This window comes from Ctenocephalides felis, unplaced genomic scaffold (assembly GCF_003426905.1).
Source record: "Ctenocephalides felis isolate EL2017-DRISC unplaced genomic scaffold, ASM342690v1 CF-g0.4_SCAFFOLD_00845, whole genome shotgun sequence".
NCBI lineage: Eukaryota > Metazoa > Arthropoda > Insecta > Siphonaptera > Pulicidae > Ctenocephalides > Ctenocephalides felis.
Window position 1 is genome coordinate 93,799,318 of NW_020536999.1, and position 19,314 is coordinate 93,818,631.

The 19,314-nt window shown below is 28.1% G+C and overlaps 2 protein-coding genes across 2 annotated transcripts; both read right to left on the reverse strand.

Annotated features, from left to right (window-relative positions):
* Positions 1-9,345: 9,345 nt before the first annotated feature.
* Positions 9,346-12,656, reverse strand: LOC113372465 (oocyte zinc finger protein XlCOF28-like). Its single transcript, XM_026612801.1, has 2 exons — positions 11,653-12,656; positions 9,346-9,470 (listed from the first exon to the last, which is right to left on the reverse strand). The coding sequence occupies exon 1, from the start codon at positions 12,507-12,509 to the stop codon at positions 11,664-11,666; it is 846 nt and encodes a 281-aa protein (XP_026468586.1). The 5' UTR covers positions 12,510-12,656; the 3' UTR covers positions 9,346-9,470; positions 11,653-11,663.
* Positions 12,657-13,733: 1,077 nt separating this feature from the next.
* LOC113363093 (homeobox protein zampogna-like) lies at positions 13,734-17,752 on the reverse strand. The gene is made up of 6 exons (XM_026605578.1): positions 17,539-17,752; positions 16,189-16,292; positions 15,771-15,920; positions 14,932-15,167; positions 14,330-14,421; positions 13,734-13,906 (listed from the first exon to the last, which is right to left on the reverse strand). The coding sequence occupies exons 1-6, from the start codon at positions 17,750-17,752 to the stop codon at positions 13,734-13,736; spliced, it is 969 nt and encodes a 322-aa protein (XP_026461363.1).
* Between the last annotated feature and the right edge of the window lie 1,562 nt (positions 17,753-19,314).

Genomic DNA, 19,314 nt, shown 5'->3' on the forward strand with positions numbered 1-19,314 from the left:
TATATATACTAGGGTGGTCCTTAACATGGATATTTTTGAATTTCTTTACTCCCAGGGGATCAAAATGCTTCCAAATTGATAAAAAAAATTAACTGAAAGTTTTAGCTCCTTTAATATAACCCGAAGCTTCCTTATCCTGTGCTTTGGCTTTCAGTTCTCTATATTTTCTGTTTTCGCATAAGACGTCAATCATCTGCATTCTTCTTCTTCCCAATCCCTTCAGTTCTTCTACTTTACCCTCGACGGCGTCGTGCAGGAGGCACTCTTTTTCCAGAATGGGTCCGAGCCTGTTTCCTTTTCTTTTCAGGATCGTGCACAGTAGAGTCCTCTTCTCAGGACTTCTTCATTTGTTATCTTGTCTGTCCACTTTAACATATTTATATATAATTTTTTTCGAATGTAAATATGGCTAAAGATGATTGCTCAAATTTAAGATAAAAGATAAATTTACGATCTATTCGAGTGTTCTGTTTTGCAATATTAATTATTTAAGTGGTGTATTTATTTTAAGATTTTGGCTTATGGTCGTTTGGTGAATCTTAAGTGGCTCCTCTTAAAACTTTGCCAAACTTATCTTATTGAGAAACTGAATTCAAATCGAATTGTTCAAGTGGCATAAATTTGCGTAACTAAATATAAATTTATATATATATATATACATATATATATATATACTAGATGACCCGACAGACTTTGTCTTGTATCCACATCTACAATTCAAAAGTTCCAATTTTTTAAATATCCTATCCTATACTTTTTAATATCCTATTTGATGTCCTGCCTTTGTGATTCATTTATGATCTTAGCATAAGCAGTATAAAAAATTTAGAAAAAAATAATATAGTATCTTCGATAAAAGAACAATATCACACTTGATTTTACCACCCAGCATAATTGCTTCAATTTAGTCTATAATTTCCATAATCTCTTACGATATATTAGTTACTTTTTGGCAATTATAATTTCTAAAGTACATTTTTCTTACTAATAATTTAACTTTAATTAATAATAATTTAATAACTAATAATTAACTAATAATTTAATTTTAATGTTCAAATCTTAGGTGAATTAATTTGTAAAATCTAGTTCATAAGTGCACTATTCAATCTACGATCAGCTAACTAACTATTCCATATCCAATGCCAAACAAATGAATTTTTGGCACATGAAAAAAAATTCTTAATCATTTTTTAATAAGTAGAAAAATTTTTTTGTATTGGTAAATAATTTGATAAAGTAAACCAAAATGCGATGAGCATAAATTTAAAAAATATAATGTATATGCAATTTCGGACTTATTGCGTTATTTATTAAACTGAATTATATAAATTCATCTGACAAACTATACACTGTTGACTGATCTTATATTATTTTAATTTCAGCTGCTTTTTGGCAATAATAATGTAGACATTACATATTTCTTGTATAAACATTCTAATATTATCTAGGCTCATAATGTCAGCTAAATTCAAATTTCAAGTGAATTGACATTTGTACCAGGTGACAAATGTTTTCAATGTCAAACAATGATAAGTGTTTTTTTTTTGTAATTTTTGCCATTTATTTTTACAATATTACTATAGTTTTATTGTTCATTAAGTCTTAAAAATTTCTTTGACAAACTCTAAAAAGAATTATCAAAATCTGAATAACCGTTTAGGAAAAGTATCAAATCATACACCCGTACAGAAGAATTTTTTATATGATATATATATATATATATATATATATACTTTTGAATATTTAATAAGAGTAATTTTCTTAAGTCATTCAAAAGATTCGAATAATTTTATTCGAATTCAAATCATATAAAAGGACGCTAATGACACAATAAATGCCCTTTATAAAGGACATATATACATTTATATATATATATATATATATATAATATATATATATAAAGTCCTTGTACGTGAACTGAATAATATTTATTTTCAGAATCTTAAATCTTCAACAACTTGTACCGGTTTTATTTAAATCGTTTCATACACATTTATATTGTGTGTCCCATATAAAACTATATATATATATATATACATGTATATACATATATATATATATATATATATATACAGGGGTTGGTCCAAGTAAAAGGAGCATTTATACCTCATTTAGACTCTATTAAGGGATGAAATAGTCACCCCTTGATAAAACACACACTCACACTCTCATATACAGCAAAACCACGTTTGCAGGGTCAGCTAGTATATATATATATATATATATATATATATATATTTACTAGCTGACCCGGCAATCGTTGTTTTGCTAGGTAAGGTATTTATAAACAATTTCTAGAAAATCAAAAAAAAAATACTATAAGTGTGTAAGGCTGTGTTGTTTGACTTGTTTTTTGAAAAGTTTTAAGTAACATTGTATGAAATAAATTAAATTTAATGAAAATTATATATGTAGCATAGGGCGGAGCACAAAGGTCCAATTTGACTTTGAGCAATTATATTGTGGAAACCAAACCAATTACACCACAACAAATAACACAAATGAAACAAACAACTATCTGACTATATTAGGTAAAACTCCCAGCTAATTCATCATTGTAGAAATGTGTTTTTTGCTGTTTTTCCAAAAATTAGTCACATGGTCCTTTTTACCCCATAGACGTGATAAAATGGCACAACCAGAAGGCAAACAGGTCCAATGCCTTATTTTTAATTTTAAAGGGATTTTACGAAATAATAACTACATTATTCAACCAATGCCAAATATTAATTTCATCGGTATATTTTTTACAGAGATAATACTGTATACAACCTTGATCTGGTGTTTTGTCAAAAATATTCATCAGCGGATTTGGTGTAACTATTTATTTACTTCATCTCTTGTAAAATTGCTTTTATTAACTTAATTTACTATTTTGTATTGTTTACTCCTTTGCCAGAGTAAGGGTTCAGTTGACCCTTTTTACCCCATCTAGGTGTAAGCTTTTATAGAGGTTATATAAAAAAACTGTTGAATCTAACTTAAAATCAACAACACATATTATAAAACAATTAAAAAACGTATACTTAAAAATTACATTAAGGTCTCGTAAACTAAATAACAGTGCTCGCGACCAAAAAAACTAACGAGGTAAAAAATACTTTTGTTATGGATTTTCAAACATTGCTGTTTATCTCCTGATAGCAAAGTCGTAAGAATAAAGGTGTTAACTGGTTATACATCATTTTCCCTCTACTTTCAAATATTGTTGTCAAAAAGTTCTTAACTTTACTTGTTTTTGAGATATCGTTGGTGGATCTTTTTATGATTATCCTGTTGAAAGGGCATTGCTATTGCAAACCCTAGTCTCCCCTATACATTTATATATATATACATATATATATATATATATATATATATATATTTGTACAATGTGTTCCTAATTGGATAATAAAGCAATTTGCCAATGGGATAAAGTTATATTCCCTCTTTTCACAAAACCTTACAACAAAAATTACTTGTTAAATCTTTGCCGGTAATTTAGGCGACAGGGATTGTCAAACGGTGATTTTCGAATGCGATTTTAAAGTATACCGAGTTGCTGTAGAGCATTATAATATTAGAACAAATTGTTGATAATTTAATATTGTAAAAGATTGCTGAATACTTCATTTGATGTTGTTGAACAATTTAAATAGTTATTGAGGTTTTAGTGAACAAACTACATTTCTGTTAAAAGCACATCGCTTGCATCGTGTTATTCTTGAATACCATTTTAAAGTATACCGAGTTGCCGTAGAGCATTGTAATATTAGAACAAAATGTAGATAATTTAATAATATAAATGTTTTCTTAATACTTCATTCAATGTTGTTGAACAATTTAAAAAGTTATTGAGGTTTTAGTGAACAAACAATACATTTCTGTTAAAAGCACACCGCTTGCAATACTATGTTAATTTGAATGCCATTTTAAAGTATACCGAGTTGCTGTAGAATTATAATATTAGAACACTTTGTAGATAGTTTATTTATGAACAAAGTTCTCGAAGACACTATTTGATAATCTTTAAACTTCAAAAGTTATATAATAATAAACAAATACACTACACTATCAGTCGGGACAATGGGTATTCGTGGCACGAGAACATCTTATACATTTTTTGTGTTAAATTATAATTTACTGTACAACGTTTGAGTATCTCTGATCCTTAGAGAGTTTTTCGTTCGTGTCGTCGTTTATTTCTTTTTCTATCGGAAAAGAATTTTCTTTTTGAGGAAATTGTATAGAAATCGTTCAACCGCAGAAGCATTTCTTGATTGGACGATTACCGGGAATATATACATACACACACACACACACATATATATATATATAAATATATATATATATATATATATATATAAATGGAGCTCGATATTATGTTAGGTATGCTAAAACTCGAATACGGCTGAACCGATTTGACCACTTTTAGTCTTGCAATATTTATGAATGCAGAGGTTGTGGTAAAGATGAGAAATTATTTCAAAACCTTATAGAAACCTTCAATTTTTTAATTTTTTTTGTAGAAGCTTAATTTAGAACAAAACAATAGAGGGCTGCTCATACGTCAAATGTCAAATGGTTTTGACAGATTATGTTCAATTCAATTTAATTGGATGTGGCATGGGTTGCAGTGGATAAACCATCCATTTAATTTGTATTAGATGCCTCTTTCAGTACATACTTCTACATTCATAATCACTTAGTTATTTTTTATACAGAAGATTTGTAGAAATATTTTTTAGGCTAAATAACGTTTGCCGGGACAGCTGGTATATATATATATATATATATATATATATATACATAATTAAAATAAATTATTAAATTTAATTACTAATCTTAATTAGGTACTAAAAGAACAAGACCTAACACAACACAATCATTATGGAAAACACTTGAAATTTATGAGAAACTAGGGCTTCTGTTTTTATTTACATATTTCATTTTCGAATGTCATTTACGATTAGAACGAGTTGATGTAGGGTCTTAAAATATTAGATAACATTATAGATTATTCAATTTTGAATAAATTTGTCAAACCCATCATTCATATTAATCGAATGGTTTAGAAGTTACAAGAGATATAGTAAATGAATGCTTAAACTATACGAAAGAGCTAAAATAAATAGTAGATCTTTGAAATAGTTTTTAAAGTATACCGAGTTGATCAAGAATCGTTTATTATATAGAAGAGTTATAGATTCTGTATAATTCTGATTTAATTCTGTATAAATTTGTCTTTTACGTCATTCATATTAATCGAATGGTTTAAAAGTTACCAGATTTGAAATAAAAAAATGCTATATATTCAAAACACAATTCTTATTCATCATTTATCCAACTTGCCTCAAGGCAAAATACCACTTACAACTAGTTCTGATTTTTTCCATCCTGTCTCTGACCTATATCACTAACAAGTCACTTGTGTGACCCTTGAAAATAAGGTCCCAAATATATTTTTTTAATTTCGAAAAGTACTTGAGAGTATTTAAACGGTAGACACATTATTTATAATAAGTATTTCTTTTTCGTATTAATTGTCTGTTAAATGATATTTAACAGAAACCACTTTTGGAGAGATTGGTTTGTTTGGTTAAAGCAGTGAAGGGAAAGATTTATTTAAGGATGAGCTACTTGTAAAAAATATGTAAATATTTAAATGTGTTATTTTTGAAAGATATTTTAATTTATTTTATAAATTAATGCAATTTTTTTCACTATAATTGTCTCACAGGAGAAGTCAATATATTATATTGTCCCAAGTCCTGTGTAAAAAATGTATATTTGTCATAAAAGCGATTTTGAATTATTTTTTTTGCTAAAAAAATTAAATTTTAGAAGCTAAGTTTGTTTACAAATTTTATGCAAAATTTTCTAAGCTACAAATTTTCCAAATAAGCATGTTGAAAAAATTATATAATATATAATTATACCACGTGCCATGTGCAATACTAATATGCGTTTCGTAATCTTACAAAACTTTATTTATTTAAATAATTTGAAATTTAAACCTTTATATTTCGAAGAATTGTGAAAGCTGTAACTACTACAAATACTATTTTGATGTAAAATTTGTAGTTTTTTAAATAATAGCAAAAACGTGAAAAAATATCCAGTAGTTTTAGCAATAAATTACAAACGTTTACCTTATCTCACAAAAACCTACATATTTTTTTTTATAAATAAAGTTATTTTTTCCATAATGAATTTATTAAGCAAATTTATGTAATTTTATAAGCAACAACATTCCCTCAGATAATTTTTCTCTTAAGTTCACAGTTTTATAAATAATTGCAAAAAACTAAAAAAGTGCACTTGATAACTCTCAAGCAACAACCGCAACGTAGTTGCTACGTTTTTGTTTCATTTGTAGACCAACGTTGAAACTTAATTTATTTATAATAATTTTGATTTCGTTAAGCTTTTTTTAAATAGAAATAGAAACAATATTTTGGTAGATAATTTTTGTATAAAATTCAAACTTTTAAGATAATTACAAGAACAGCACAACAACGTAGTTGTTACGTTTATGTGTCGGTTTTAGAACATTAAAACATTTAATATTTTATATTAATTTTTAGTAGTTAATTAAAAGCCTATTAAAATTTAATAAATAATTATAAAAAAATGCACAATAATATTTTTATCAAGTTCTATTTTTGTATGATAAAGTTTTTTTAAATAGGGTTGTCCATCAATGATTCAATGGGAATAAAAAATTTCTCAATACAATTTCTGTTGTGACTTGTTTGAATTATGAATGATTTTTTTTATCTTTTAGATAATTATGTAAACAAGTGATCTACTGTATTTGGGAAAATATTATTCTCAAGTGCTGTTGGGCACTTAAAAAATAATATAAACATTCTCAAGTTGCATTCTACATTCTCAAGTTTTTGAAAATAATTTCCAACACCAGAAAATTATAACAAAAACCATTATAATTATTATTTGTATATATTTATTTTCATTATAATAATTACAAGAACTCCAAAAATAATACAATATTGTTTTAGCATCTAAAAAAAACCAAATTACAATTTTTATATTATATAATATTTAAATATATATTTCTAAATTTAATTTATCGATGAACACATTTATCGATTTGTATATATTTTGGTATAACATTTAAATTATACATAGCAATATATATATATATATTATATATAATATATATATTATAATTAAATAAATATTAACATTTTAATATTTAAATAAATTCTTATAAGTAAACTATACAAGTTCTAAGCTGCATGTGATATTTTTTTATATTATTTAAACAATTTAGTAACAATTGTACTAAATATATATTTATGTATATATACACATAAATATATACATATATATTGTTCATATATATATATATATATATATATATAAATATAAATATGTTTACATATAAACAATTTATTCTTCGATTGTGCAAATCGAACCACAAGTGACTTTGGTATACCCTTATACTTTTAATATAAACAAGATCATTTATTTATTCTATTTATATTACAATTATAATAACTATTTAAAATAAGATATAAATGTCTAAAATATATTACAATTATTTTCTCTTTTTTGCAGATACAAATGAACACAATAATTGCTGACACCGGGACAAAAAGTTGGTAAGTTTGTTACCAATAATTTATATTTTATAATGAAAACACTATTGTTATTATAAAAGAAAGATTTTAATTTGTTTATTAATTATAAATAAATATATATACTAATTGTAGTATAGAAAAAAAAATATTTAAACTTCTTCAGCATAAAAAACACTAGTGCAAGGAATGATCTACATCTTGCAACAAATCCAAAAAACTGTGCTAATTTTTTTTCAAACAATTTCTACATTTTTTGTATGTCGAAATATTTTAAAATATATCTATATATTATATTAAATCCTAAAATGCTCTTGTGATGTAGTTGTTACGTTTCCGTTTCGTTTCCAGACTAACATTAAAAGCTTCACTTTTTTAATATTCATAAAATTTAATCAATAATGTTGTAACAGAAAAAATTCACAATTATTTTATATAAAAATAGGTCAAGTCCTTTCTTCATTCGTACAATATAGTATTTCAAAAAAATGTGACGTAGTTGTTACGCTTTTGTTTCGTTTCCAAATTTAGACAAGATATTAGACAAGAGTAACAAAATTCAATCAATCAATCAATTCAATCAATAATTATAATAAAAAATATTTCCACAATTCTTTTGTATAAAGATCAGTCAGATCCTTTTTGCATTAACATATAATATTATATCTTGAAAAATGTGACGTAGTTGTTACGCTTCTGTTCGTTTCCAAACTAACAATAAAACTCTCAAGTTATTAATCATCCCAAGAATATTAAAATTCAATCAATAATATTATAAACAAAAAATATTTCCGCACTACTTTTGTATAAAGGTGAAGTCCTTTCTCCATAATATTATATCCTAAAAAATTGTGACGTAATTGTTACGCTCTGTTTCGTTTCCAGACTTAAATTTATATAAATTTATTATTTATAATACTTTTAATAGCGTTTTAAAACTACATCACAAGAGTATTAAAATTTAATAAATAATATTATATTAAAAAATATTTCCACAACTTTGAATAAAGATCAGCCATGTCCTTTCTTTATTTATTTACATTTTTAAATAGAGTTGTCTACAATAAAATAACTACATTTTGCACCAAATACATACACAAATCTTATTTTATCATATATATACAATTTTTTTCTTACCCCTGGTTGGCCTCCTCCTTTTCCTTAGCGTGTATCTTCATATGCACCAGCAACGAGCTCGATTGCGTGAACCACTTCCCACAGGTCGTACACTGGTAAGGTTTTTCACCGGTATGAGACCTCATATGCAGCCTAAGTTATAACTCTTCCTAAAAGCCTTTGAGCACAACTTGCACTGATACTTGTACAACCCTGTATGGGTCCTCTCATGGAGTCCTAAGTCCCTCATATTGGGGAACCCTTCACCACAGTCTTTGCACAGATACTCGTGAGGTTTGCCATTGGGTTGCAGAGGCACGAATGGTAATCCGTTTTCTAGTAAGGCAGAGGGAAGTGTGGACGCGGTGATGGGTCTAAGTGGTGTCTAGGAAGTATGTCTGGTGTTACCAGGAGTTTTGGGATTGTTGGAGGTATTGTTTTAGGTGCTGGTGTGGTTTTAGGCGCTGGATTGTTTTTGGGTGCTGCTGGTGCTTTTGGGTGCGTAGACGTGTAGTTTTGTGCAAGTGGTTCTGGATATGTGGCTCTGGTTGGATCCAAGTATCGTATCAGTTGATTGTGGGCTTCCATTAAAGTTTGTTGTCTGGACAAGTAGTCTTGGTGAAGTTTTGGGATCCGTCATGGATCCAGGACTGCTTGGTAAAGGTTGTCCTGGTGAAGAACTTAAGGATGAGTCAACATCCATCATTCTGTCCCTTGGCAGATGCAGATCTTGTGAGATGACACCGTTGGGAGTGTAACAGTTATCATCACCTGCAAAGAAATAAAGCATTGAAGGGAATGCTTTTAAGCAAACCAGACTTAGGACTCGCGGATACCGCAGTTGGACATTACTTTAAGGGGGGAGGATCTAGAATTCTGTTCTTTTCTCACTTTTATTAATAAACCTTTATTATTCTTCTAATTTATGCCATTAGCTCTCACATTTTATATAAAAAGCAAGTCTATGATGACTTCTGTAGTGAATGTTTCTTAAAACTAGGTGTAAGTGGCATTTTGCCTTAAGTCTAAGTGTTATTTACGACTCGACTTCATCAATAATAAATGAGATTCATCAACTTTCCACTAGTTTTGTTCAAAAAATAGCTTTTGCTTACCAAGTCGTCCCAACCTAATACGACGCTTTCTTGTATGTTTATTTGATTTTTATGATCAAAACTAGATGTAAGTGGCACTTTGCTTTAAAGCAAGTTGCATAAACGTGCCAATATAAAAAAATTAAGATAAATGATTGTAATCGCAAGGGTTACTTTAATATAGACTTAGTATGTAGCATCTATATTTGTTTCTCACGAAGTAAAGAATAGAATTCTATAGCCTCCCCCCATAAAGTGATCTCAAAGAGTGGTTTCCATGGGGACAAGGAGCAAAAGAAAAATGATAGAATCTTGTTCAAAAAAGGTCTTTTATAACAAAACTCAAGATACCTACTTAACTAATTAATGAACTAAAAAATTGAGTTGGATGAAAATGTAGCTAATTTAATTATCTGTATTTATTTTTCACAAAACATTGAGCTAAAAGGACTTTTAGTAACTTAAAATCGATTTTAAAGACTAGTCAAGTAGTAGACAGTTATTTTAGCATAAAACTTAAACTAATTAATAAACTAAAAAATAGTTTTAGATAAAAATGTAGCTAATTAAATTATCTGTATTAGCTAATTAAATTATGTGTATTAGTTAATTAAATTATCTATAATTGTTTCTCATAAAGTACATAATAATTAATAAATAGACTTCTAGAGCCTCCCTCCTTGAACTACTTTTGGTAATTGAGGAATAAAGAATAATTAATGAAGAGACTTCTAGAGCCTTCCCCCATAAACTACTTTTGGTAATTGATGAATGAAGAATAATGAATGAATAGATTTCTAGAGCCTACCCCCCATGAAGTAATAACAATATAGTTGATGCTAGAATGAAAATTATGTAAAAGGATAGAATCTTGTTAAAAAAAAAGATATTTTTAGAATAAAACAGAAGATAATTACCTGAAAAAGTGATAAAAGTATAAACTTATGTTAGATAAAATTGAAGGTAATTGAATTATCTGTATTTGTTTCTTACAAAATTTATAGCCAAAACTCCTTTTAGTAACTTAAGGGGGGCGATACATGTAACAAGAAAAAAAAATCGATTTTTTTTTTCATAAATCGTTACAATAACATCTCAAAAATATGCCTGTAAATATTCAAAACAAAATTATCATTATTTATACAATAAAAACTCATTTAAGTGCCATGCCTCAACTTGACGCTTGAGTGCTATTGTACTCTTATCTGTTTCTGTGTCAAAACTTTAAACGCGTTTTTCTCAAAACGACGTTTTTGAAATTTGCGGGCGTGATAACTCAAAAAGTTCTCAACCGATTCTAATGAAATTTTGCACACATCTACTTTACAGTAACAGCTTCTAGTTAAACCTCAAACATTCCAAAAAAATTTTCAAAAATTAACCCTTTTACCAAAAAAAACCATTGAAAAAAAGGTGAAAAATCGAACTTTTTTTTCTGAGGTGTGCCAATTTACGATTTTGTGACTTTTTAAATTTTTTTTTTGGTTTAACTAGAAGATATATGTTTTATGAACACGTACAAACTAATTTTTTTGATTTCAAATCACCGTACGAAAAGTGAGAACGCCCGCAAATTGATGGCGTTTTCCGAGAGGGTCTTGGCAGATTTATTTTTACGGCAGCCATTTAAAAAAAAAAATTAAAAAAAAATTTTTTTTTGTGTATTTTAATATATAATAAATAACCCTAAAAAAGTTCAAAAAGATTCAGTCATTCCTTCCCAGTTTAAAAAGTCCTCAAAAAATGGTAAAAATTAAGGCGATTACATGTATCGCCCCCCTTAAAAGAGATTTTAGGCTGACCCTTACAAAAAATATATTGAAAAATCACATCGTTAGCTATATTACTATTATCTTTACCTGAAAAACTATCATCCTTCTGACCCTTCTTCTTCTTCCCCCCACTTTTCTGGTTCGTATGAGTCTTCATATGCACCGACAAGGACTGTTTTTTGTGAAAACGATTTATCACACACAGCACAAGTGTACGGGCGTTCCCCCGTATGAGATCTCATATGAATCCTCAAATAACTGGACCGAGCAAAAGGCTTATGGCACTCCGTACAACTAAACGGACGTTCACCTGTATGTATCCTAGCATGACTGGATAAAGACTTCTTTTGTGTGAAGGATTTGTTGCAGATTTTGCAGGAGTATGGGCGTTCTCCTGTGTGTGATCTTGAATGCACACAAAGATAAATAGATCTCGAGAAGGATTTTAGGCAGACTTTGCATTGGTATGGTTTTTCACCTGTGTGTATACGTCTGTGTTCTGCTAAGCCGGTTGCTTGGGAGAACAGTTTGTGGCAGTATTCGCATTCGTGCTGGACATGACCATCTGGTGTCTTGTTTAACGAAGGACCGTGGAAGATTCTTATGTGTGCACTTAAAGACTGCTTAGATGGAAATGTCTTATCACATTTTTCACAAGGCAGTTGTAAAACTGGTAATTGTAAAGTTTTGCTTGAAGCTGGAGTATACATTTGTTGTTGATATTTACCACTGTTTGAATTATCTCTATCGCATTCCTCGACTTGCATTTGAAAACTGTAAAACAAGTTAGTCTCGTCACTATTTTCACAATGAATTTCCTCGTTTCTTGAAAATCTGTCGTTTTTGGTGTAAATATTAGTCCTGTTCTGTTGTGAGGTTAGGTTTTGGTTTTTATGGTTCAAATTATTCTGTAATCTGTGTACGCTTTCGTAAGCACGAGACATTGTTAATTAGACATTAATTGATAATAATAATCACTTAGTAATTACCAAATTGACAGATTTTTGATAAAATTTACTTTTTTGGCAGACATGGCGTCTGTTTGTGTATAAATAGAAAAGTGACAGCTGGTTAAAAGTGAAGCTGTCAACGGATTCAATATGGCTGACGAAAGCGCTAAATTTGAATTTAGAATTTGAAATTTAAGTTGTGAGTAATTTAAACTTTCGTAAACACGATACATTGTTAATTTGGCATTATTTGATAATAATAATCACTTAGTAATTAATAAATTGACAGATTTTTAATAAAATTCACGTTTTTATCGTAATAGAAAAGTGACAGCTAGTTCAATGTGAAGCTGTCAACGAATTCAATATGGCGGACGGAAGCGCGAAATTTGAATTTGAAATTTAAATTGTGAGTTGTGAGTTTTAGTTAACAATTTTAAACTAAACAAAAATAAATGTACATTTAAAAATATAAAATATACAATTACAACATTGAAAACAGTTGTTTTGTACGCCGACTCTTTGTAGAAATGACCCTAAAATGTTTTTCTTGAAACAGTAAAAAAAAAAAACACAATGAGTCAGTCAGAGTCAAAAATAAAAACACTTAATAACATTATTTTTATTAATTTATTGTTCTATTGCACATATACATATATATTTATAATAACATTTCTAATACTAATTACCTAAATATTAGCCCAAAATTTAATTGCACAATTCTGTTACATTTTTGGAGTATACCGAGAGTTCTAGAGTCTCTGTTGTAAGACGATATTGTAGATAATATAATTTTAAACAAATTTGTCAAGTACATCATTCATATTAATCGAATGGTTTTAAAGTTACAAGAGAAATAATAAATAAATGCGTTTTTGTTGCTATATATAGTACGGTGGGCTAATATGGTTAAATCTAATCTATTGCTAATTTTTTGGTTTTATTGCTGCATTTAATTATATATATGTATGTACATTATTGCTATTATTAATTAAATAATATATACATGATTAATTAATTAAAATTAAAACTACAGTAACGTTAAAGAAGTTGCTACATTAAAATTTATATATATATATATATATATATGTGTGTGTGTGTGTGTGTGTGTGTTTATCTATAAATATTGCTTTACATTTATTTATTTTTATTACTTATTTCTTTATTCAATTTCAACTTCATCACTGTCACTAGAACCATCACTACTGGTCGCATCATTTATATTAACTTTATTTTTAATAACTCTAAACTCTTTTTATCATCACTATTTTCTAAATCATTTTTCACTGATGAAGGCCTTTGTTTGTCTTCTCTTTGCCTCGAAACGTCGGCTGCAGTGTGTAACTCCGGCACAGGAGGGCAGCACATGTACGAAAGAGCGGCGGGGTTGGCTGGAATTGAAGGGTTGTTTAGAGGTTATAGAGTATTGGGGTTGAATTTTGATGTTAAGGAGGTGTTTAGAGGGATGTTTTGGCTGGAAGTTGGTGAAGAGTTGAGGTCGATCAGTGTAGTTGTTAAGGAGTTGTGAGAGTTGGAAAGAAAAAGTGTCTGGTGGTGTACTGCGTTTTTTGTTTGGTGTGGTTGGGTTTGAAGGCGTTTTTGGGATATAAGGAGTTGTTGTGGTACATTTGGTTGTATCAAAATGTACACGTGTTCTGATATGATTATCAACAGAAGATTTGTATATAAGTATATGTTCTACTAATTGTTATTAACTAATTTTGAACAAATCAAATAATATATACATATATAAAAATATTTATATATATATATATATAATATATATATAAATATATTTTATTTTATAAAATTACCTGCATAAAGTTGCAACTGCTGCTGATAAACTTGACTCAAGACATCATTGGATGAATAATCTACAAAACGTGTTACCGGTGATAATTGTTGTCTGCAATTAAAAATTTGAACAAAAAATTACAAATATGTGATAAACAATTAATATTGTACAAAAAATAGCAACATCTGGTGATTTTCATCAAAATTTACTCAATTTTTTCATATAGAGCATATTTATCCATTTCACAGTGTTGTCATTGCTGAGCTTGATTTTTAATAACATTTTTTAAAATATACTGATTTGATTGCTGTAGGGTGGTATAATATTAGACAATAACATAGACGATTTAATACCGTGCATATCTTCTGTATACATCATTAAACGGTTTGAAAGTTACAAGAGAAATAATAAATAAAAGTGCAAAATATTTGATGATGACTGATGAGTCTGTTATTAAAAGCGATTTTGAAGTACACCGAGTTGCTGTAAGTCGCCATAATATTAGACAACTTCATAAACGATTAAATTCTGTACCAATCTCCAAAAATCGCCATCTACATTAAACAACCGGTTTAAAAGTTGCAAGAAATATAATAAATAAATCTACATCCTCCTCCTTACCTGTAAAGTAGCTGCTGATTCAGCAGCTGTTGCTGCAGGATCTGCCTCATCTGACTGCTGTCGCCTTGTCGGCTGTTTCCGTACAAGTTCGTGCCCGAGTCGAAGTTTAACGAAGTTGCATTCGGATTTAGAATTTGGTGATGGTGATGGTGGTAGTCGACTGGTGCGTTTTGCTGGTTAGAATGTACGAGGACTTTGACGGCGACGCGTTTTGCTAACATTGCTGATTCTTGGAGCTGGAAGTAAAGGAAACTGGGTTGTAGTAGGGGGTTGGGGTTGAGATATGTTATACTGTGATGTGTCTAGTATGATGACAAATACTAAAATTGATGAGTTTTCTTACAAACATTTGAGATTTTTACGTACTGTTTGAAGTAAGTTCATGAAAATTAACCATGTTATAATTTAATATGACTACTAGGATACCAAATACTAAAATTGATGAGTCTTTTACAATTTTTTTAAATACTCGTATTTTTCTGAGAAACGTACCTACACGAACGACTTTTATCAAATATGAAAAGAGTGACGCGTTTTTCAAGAGCTCTGCAGGACGTTCTATTGGTACTAGGATATAGTAACTTCAACATGTTATACTTTAACATGTCTACTACGATAACAAATACTAAAATTGATAAGTCTTTTTGCAAAATTTGATTTATTCGTATTTATCTAAGAAACGTACACGAACGACTTTGATCAAATGTGAAAAGCGTGAAGCGTTTTCCAAGAGCTCTGCAGGACGTACTATTGATACTAGGATGTAGTAACTTTAACATGTTATACTTTAATATGTCTACTATGGCAACAAATACTAAAACTGATATTTTTCCACTCACTTGTAACTGTTTTCGTTTAGTTTTATATCTTCGGTTCTGGAACCAAATCTTGACCTGCGTTTCTGTCAGTCTGAGTGCTTTAGCCAACTCTGAACGTTCGGGGCCACTTAGGTATCTCTGGGTGGAAAAACGACGTTCCAATTCGTAAACCTGGGAAATAAAAAAATAAAAATATAAATCAATAAATAAATAAATAGGTAGATAGATAGATATATACTTAGATAGGTATATAAACAAAATAGATAGATAGATAAATAGAAAGGTAAACAAATAGATAGATAAAGCAATGGATAGATAAATAAAAAAAAATATAATTAATTATTAATATATTAATAATAAAATTAATTTATAAGTAAAAATGTATCTTCTGAACTAAAAAATTCAAGTTATAAAAAAATTTGTTAGTCCATTTTTTTACCTGTGCATGACTGAATGCGGCCCTGGATCTCTTTTTTCGACAAATTGGCGAAATCGATTCACGAAATCTGTCCTGATGTAAGTTTGACATCGCTGAATCGCTATCTGGAAGAAAATTGAAGTTAAACTTCTTTAAGTTTGTGCAATCATAGTTATTGAATTATTTTATGTATTAGGTGTATTAATTTATTATATCGCTTGTAACTTTTAAACCATTTGATTAATATGAATGACGTATTAGAGTAATTTGTTAAAAATTCAATTATCTAACAATCTTTCTAACAATATAAGTCCTTAGAGCAAGTCGGTATGCTCCAAATTTGAGTTCAAACCTTGCATACCAATTTCAAACCTTGCATACCAATTTCATATTGTTATAGTGTCAATAGTTTACGCATTCATTTATTATAGCTATTGTAACTTCAAAACCATTCGATTAATATGAATGATGTATCAGACAAATTTGTTTAAAATTAAATAATCTACAGTATTGTCGAATATCAAAAACCTCTACAACAACTCGGTATACTCATAAAGGTCAATAGAAAATGAAATATATTTATAACTTGCATATTAGGCTAATGGGTGCTAATTTTACGTAATCGCTGATGATGACAGTCGAAACGTTTTTGTATTGAAACGGTGAATCAAGGGTTGTGTAATATATATATATATATATATATATATATTATATATATATATATATATATATATAATGGTGCCAGGTTGTGCCACCTGTAATTAGTTAATGCCTAAAAGTGTTGTGTAACACCTTTATGGTGTCATTAGGGATGAAAATAAAAAATTAGGGGTAGCAGTTTCTCTTCTATGGGAAAAACTTTTTAAAAAAGCTTTTTATCAAATAGTAATTTAGGTAATGGATTTGTGGAAGAATATTTATGAATATATTTATATATGTCTTTGTATACAGTAGAACCCCGTTAAGACGATTTTCTCGGGACTAAAAACGAATCTTGCACGAGACAATTAGACCGGCATGGAGTGGCGTATTATGCGTTAAAGTTTATAGAGCATAATCGTCTTAAGCAGGTTCTACTGTATATAAACATTAAACCAATATAAAATAAACACTTAATAATTAGTTGTTGCAAAAATAGTTTAGATTCTTTTGCCATTATTTTTCATTTTAATTGCGTTTTCCGAGTAGGTATACCGAGTATACCGAGTTGTTGTAGGGTATTTTGCTCTGAGACAATATTGTAGACTATTTAATTTAAAACTTTTCTATATGAATAATGTATTTGAAAAATATATTCACAAATAAATACTTTAAAGCTTTGCATAATTATTCATTTATATTTATTATTATTATTATTAATACTATTCTTACCAGAACTATCCTGTAATATGTGATTCCGTCTCATATCCAAAGCTTGGTCTTCGTTTTGCCCACCAATGGTTTTATCCCCAAGATAGCTCTTATTCGACAGATAAGAGTTATCTGACTCTTTAGTGATATTATTGTTTTTATGTCTTCTTGTTAAAATATCGGCGATTGAAAACGGTGTGTGTGTTTGTATAGAAGTGTTTGCTGTATTTGCCATTATTGAAAAGATACAAAATATTTTTGGAAAATGATTTTTGAAAAAAATTGGTTTGAGGTGTTTGCAGTAAATGCACTTGTTGATTTATTTTAAATAATATATATTTTTTACTAATATTTAAAACATTTAATATGAATTTTATTAACGGTTAATGTCTAACAAAAATGTTTTATTTAAAATTATATAATTATTTTTTTTAATGTTCAATCTTCTCTATCGTCTTCACTGCAAAAAAAAATTAATTTTGTCAAAAATAAAATTATTAAATCGGAAATTATTTTGATGTATACAAAATGTGCTTAAATGTGTATAAATGTATGTAAAATGTGCTTAAATATATATAAATGTATACGAAATGTGTATAAATGTAAAAATGTGCATGAATGTGCTTGAATGTGTATAAATGAACACAAATTGTGCTTAAATGTGTATAAAGGTATGCAAAATGTGCTTAAATGTGTATAAACGTATAAATGTGCATAAATGTGCTTAAATGTGTATAAATGTATACAAAATGTGCTTATATGTATAAATGTGTACAAAATATGCTTAAATATGTATAAATGTGTGCAAAATGTGCTTAAATGTGTATAAATGTAAAAAAGTGCATAAATGTGTATAAATGTATACAAAATGTGATTAAATGTGTATAAATGCATACAAAATGTGCTTAAATGTGTGTAAATGTATACAAAATGTGTTTAAATATGTATAAATGTTTAAATGTGCATAAATGTGCTTAAATGTGTATAAATGTGTACAAAATGTGCTGAAATGTAAGTGTGTATAAATGTACCCAAAATGTGCTGAAATATGTATAAATGTATACAAAATGTGCTTAAATGTGTATAAATTTGCAAATGTCTATAAATGTGCTGAAATGTGTATAAATGTATGCAAAATGTACTTAAATGTGAATAAATGTGTATAAATATATACAAAATGTGCATAAATGTATATAAATGTATACAAAATGTGCTTAAATGTGTATAAATGTATGTATTCAAAATGTGTTTAAATATGTATAAATGCATACAAAATGTGCTTAAATGTGTATAAATGTATAAATGTATACAAAATGTGCTTAAATGTGTATACATGTATAAATGTATACAAAATGTGCTTAAATGTGTATAAATGCATACAAAATGTGCTTAAGGGTATATAAATCTATACAAAATGTGTATAAATGTATAAATGTGCATAAATGTGCTTAAATGTATATAAATGTGTACAAAATGTGTATAAATACGTATAAATGTGTATAAATGTATACAAAGTGTGCTTAAATGTGTACAAAATGGGCTTAAAGGTGTATAAACGTGTACAAAATGTGCTTAAATGTGTATAAATGTTTTCAATTACCTGTTTATAAATGTTTTATAAAGTTTGAATGTGTATAAATGTGCACAAAACTATTTATAAATATGTTCAAATTTGAATAAATTAGTGTCTTCATATAAATGTGAGTTCTAATGTATAAAAATATGTATAAGAGTTGTAAAACATGCATGAATGTATATTAAATGTATATTAGTGTGTATAAATGTTTAAAAGAATTT

Excerpts from the sequence above, each read along its gene's own strand:
- LOC113372465 (XM_026612801.1), bottom strand. The coding sequence starts at position 12,509 with ATGTCTCGTGCTTACGAAAGCGTACACAGATTACAGAATAATTTGAAC.
- LOC113363093 (XM_026605578.1), bottom strand. The coding sequence starts at position 17,752 with ATGGCAAATACAGCAAACACTTCTATACAAACACACACACCGTTTTCA. Across the intron at positions 15,168-15,770 it reads CTAAACGAAAACAGTTACAA|CTCCAAGAATCAGCAATGTT; the intron begins GTGAGTGGAAAA and ends CTTTACTTCCAG. Across the intron at positions 13,907-14,329 it reads GCAGTTGCAACTTTATGCAG|CCAACCCCGCCGCTCTTTCG; the intron begins GTAATTTTATAA and ends CTTCAATTCCAG.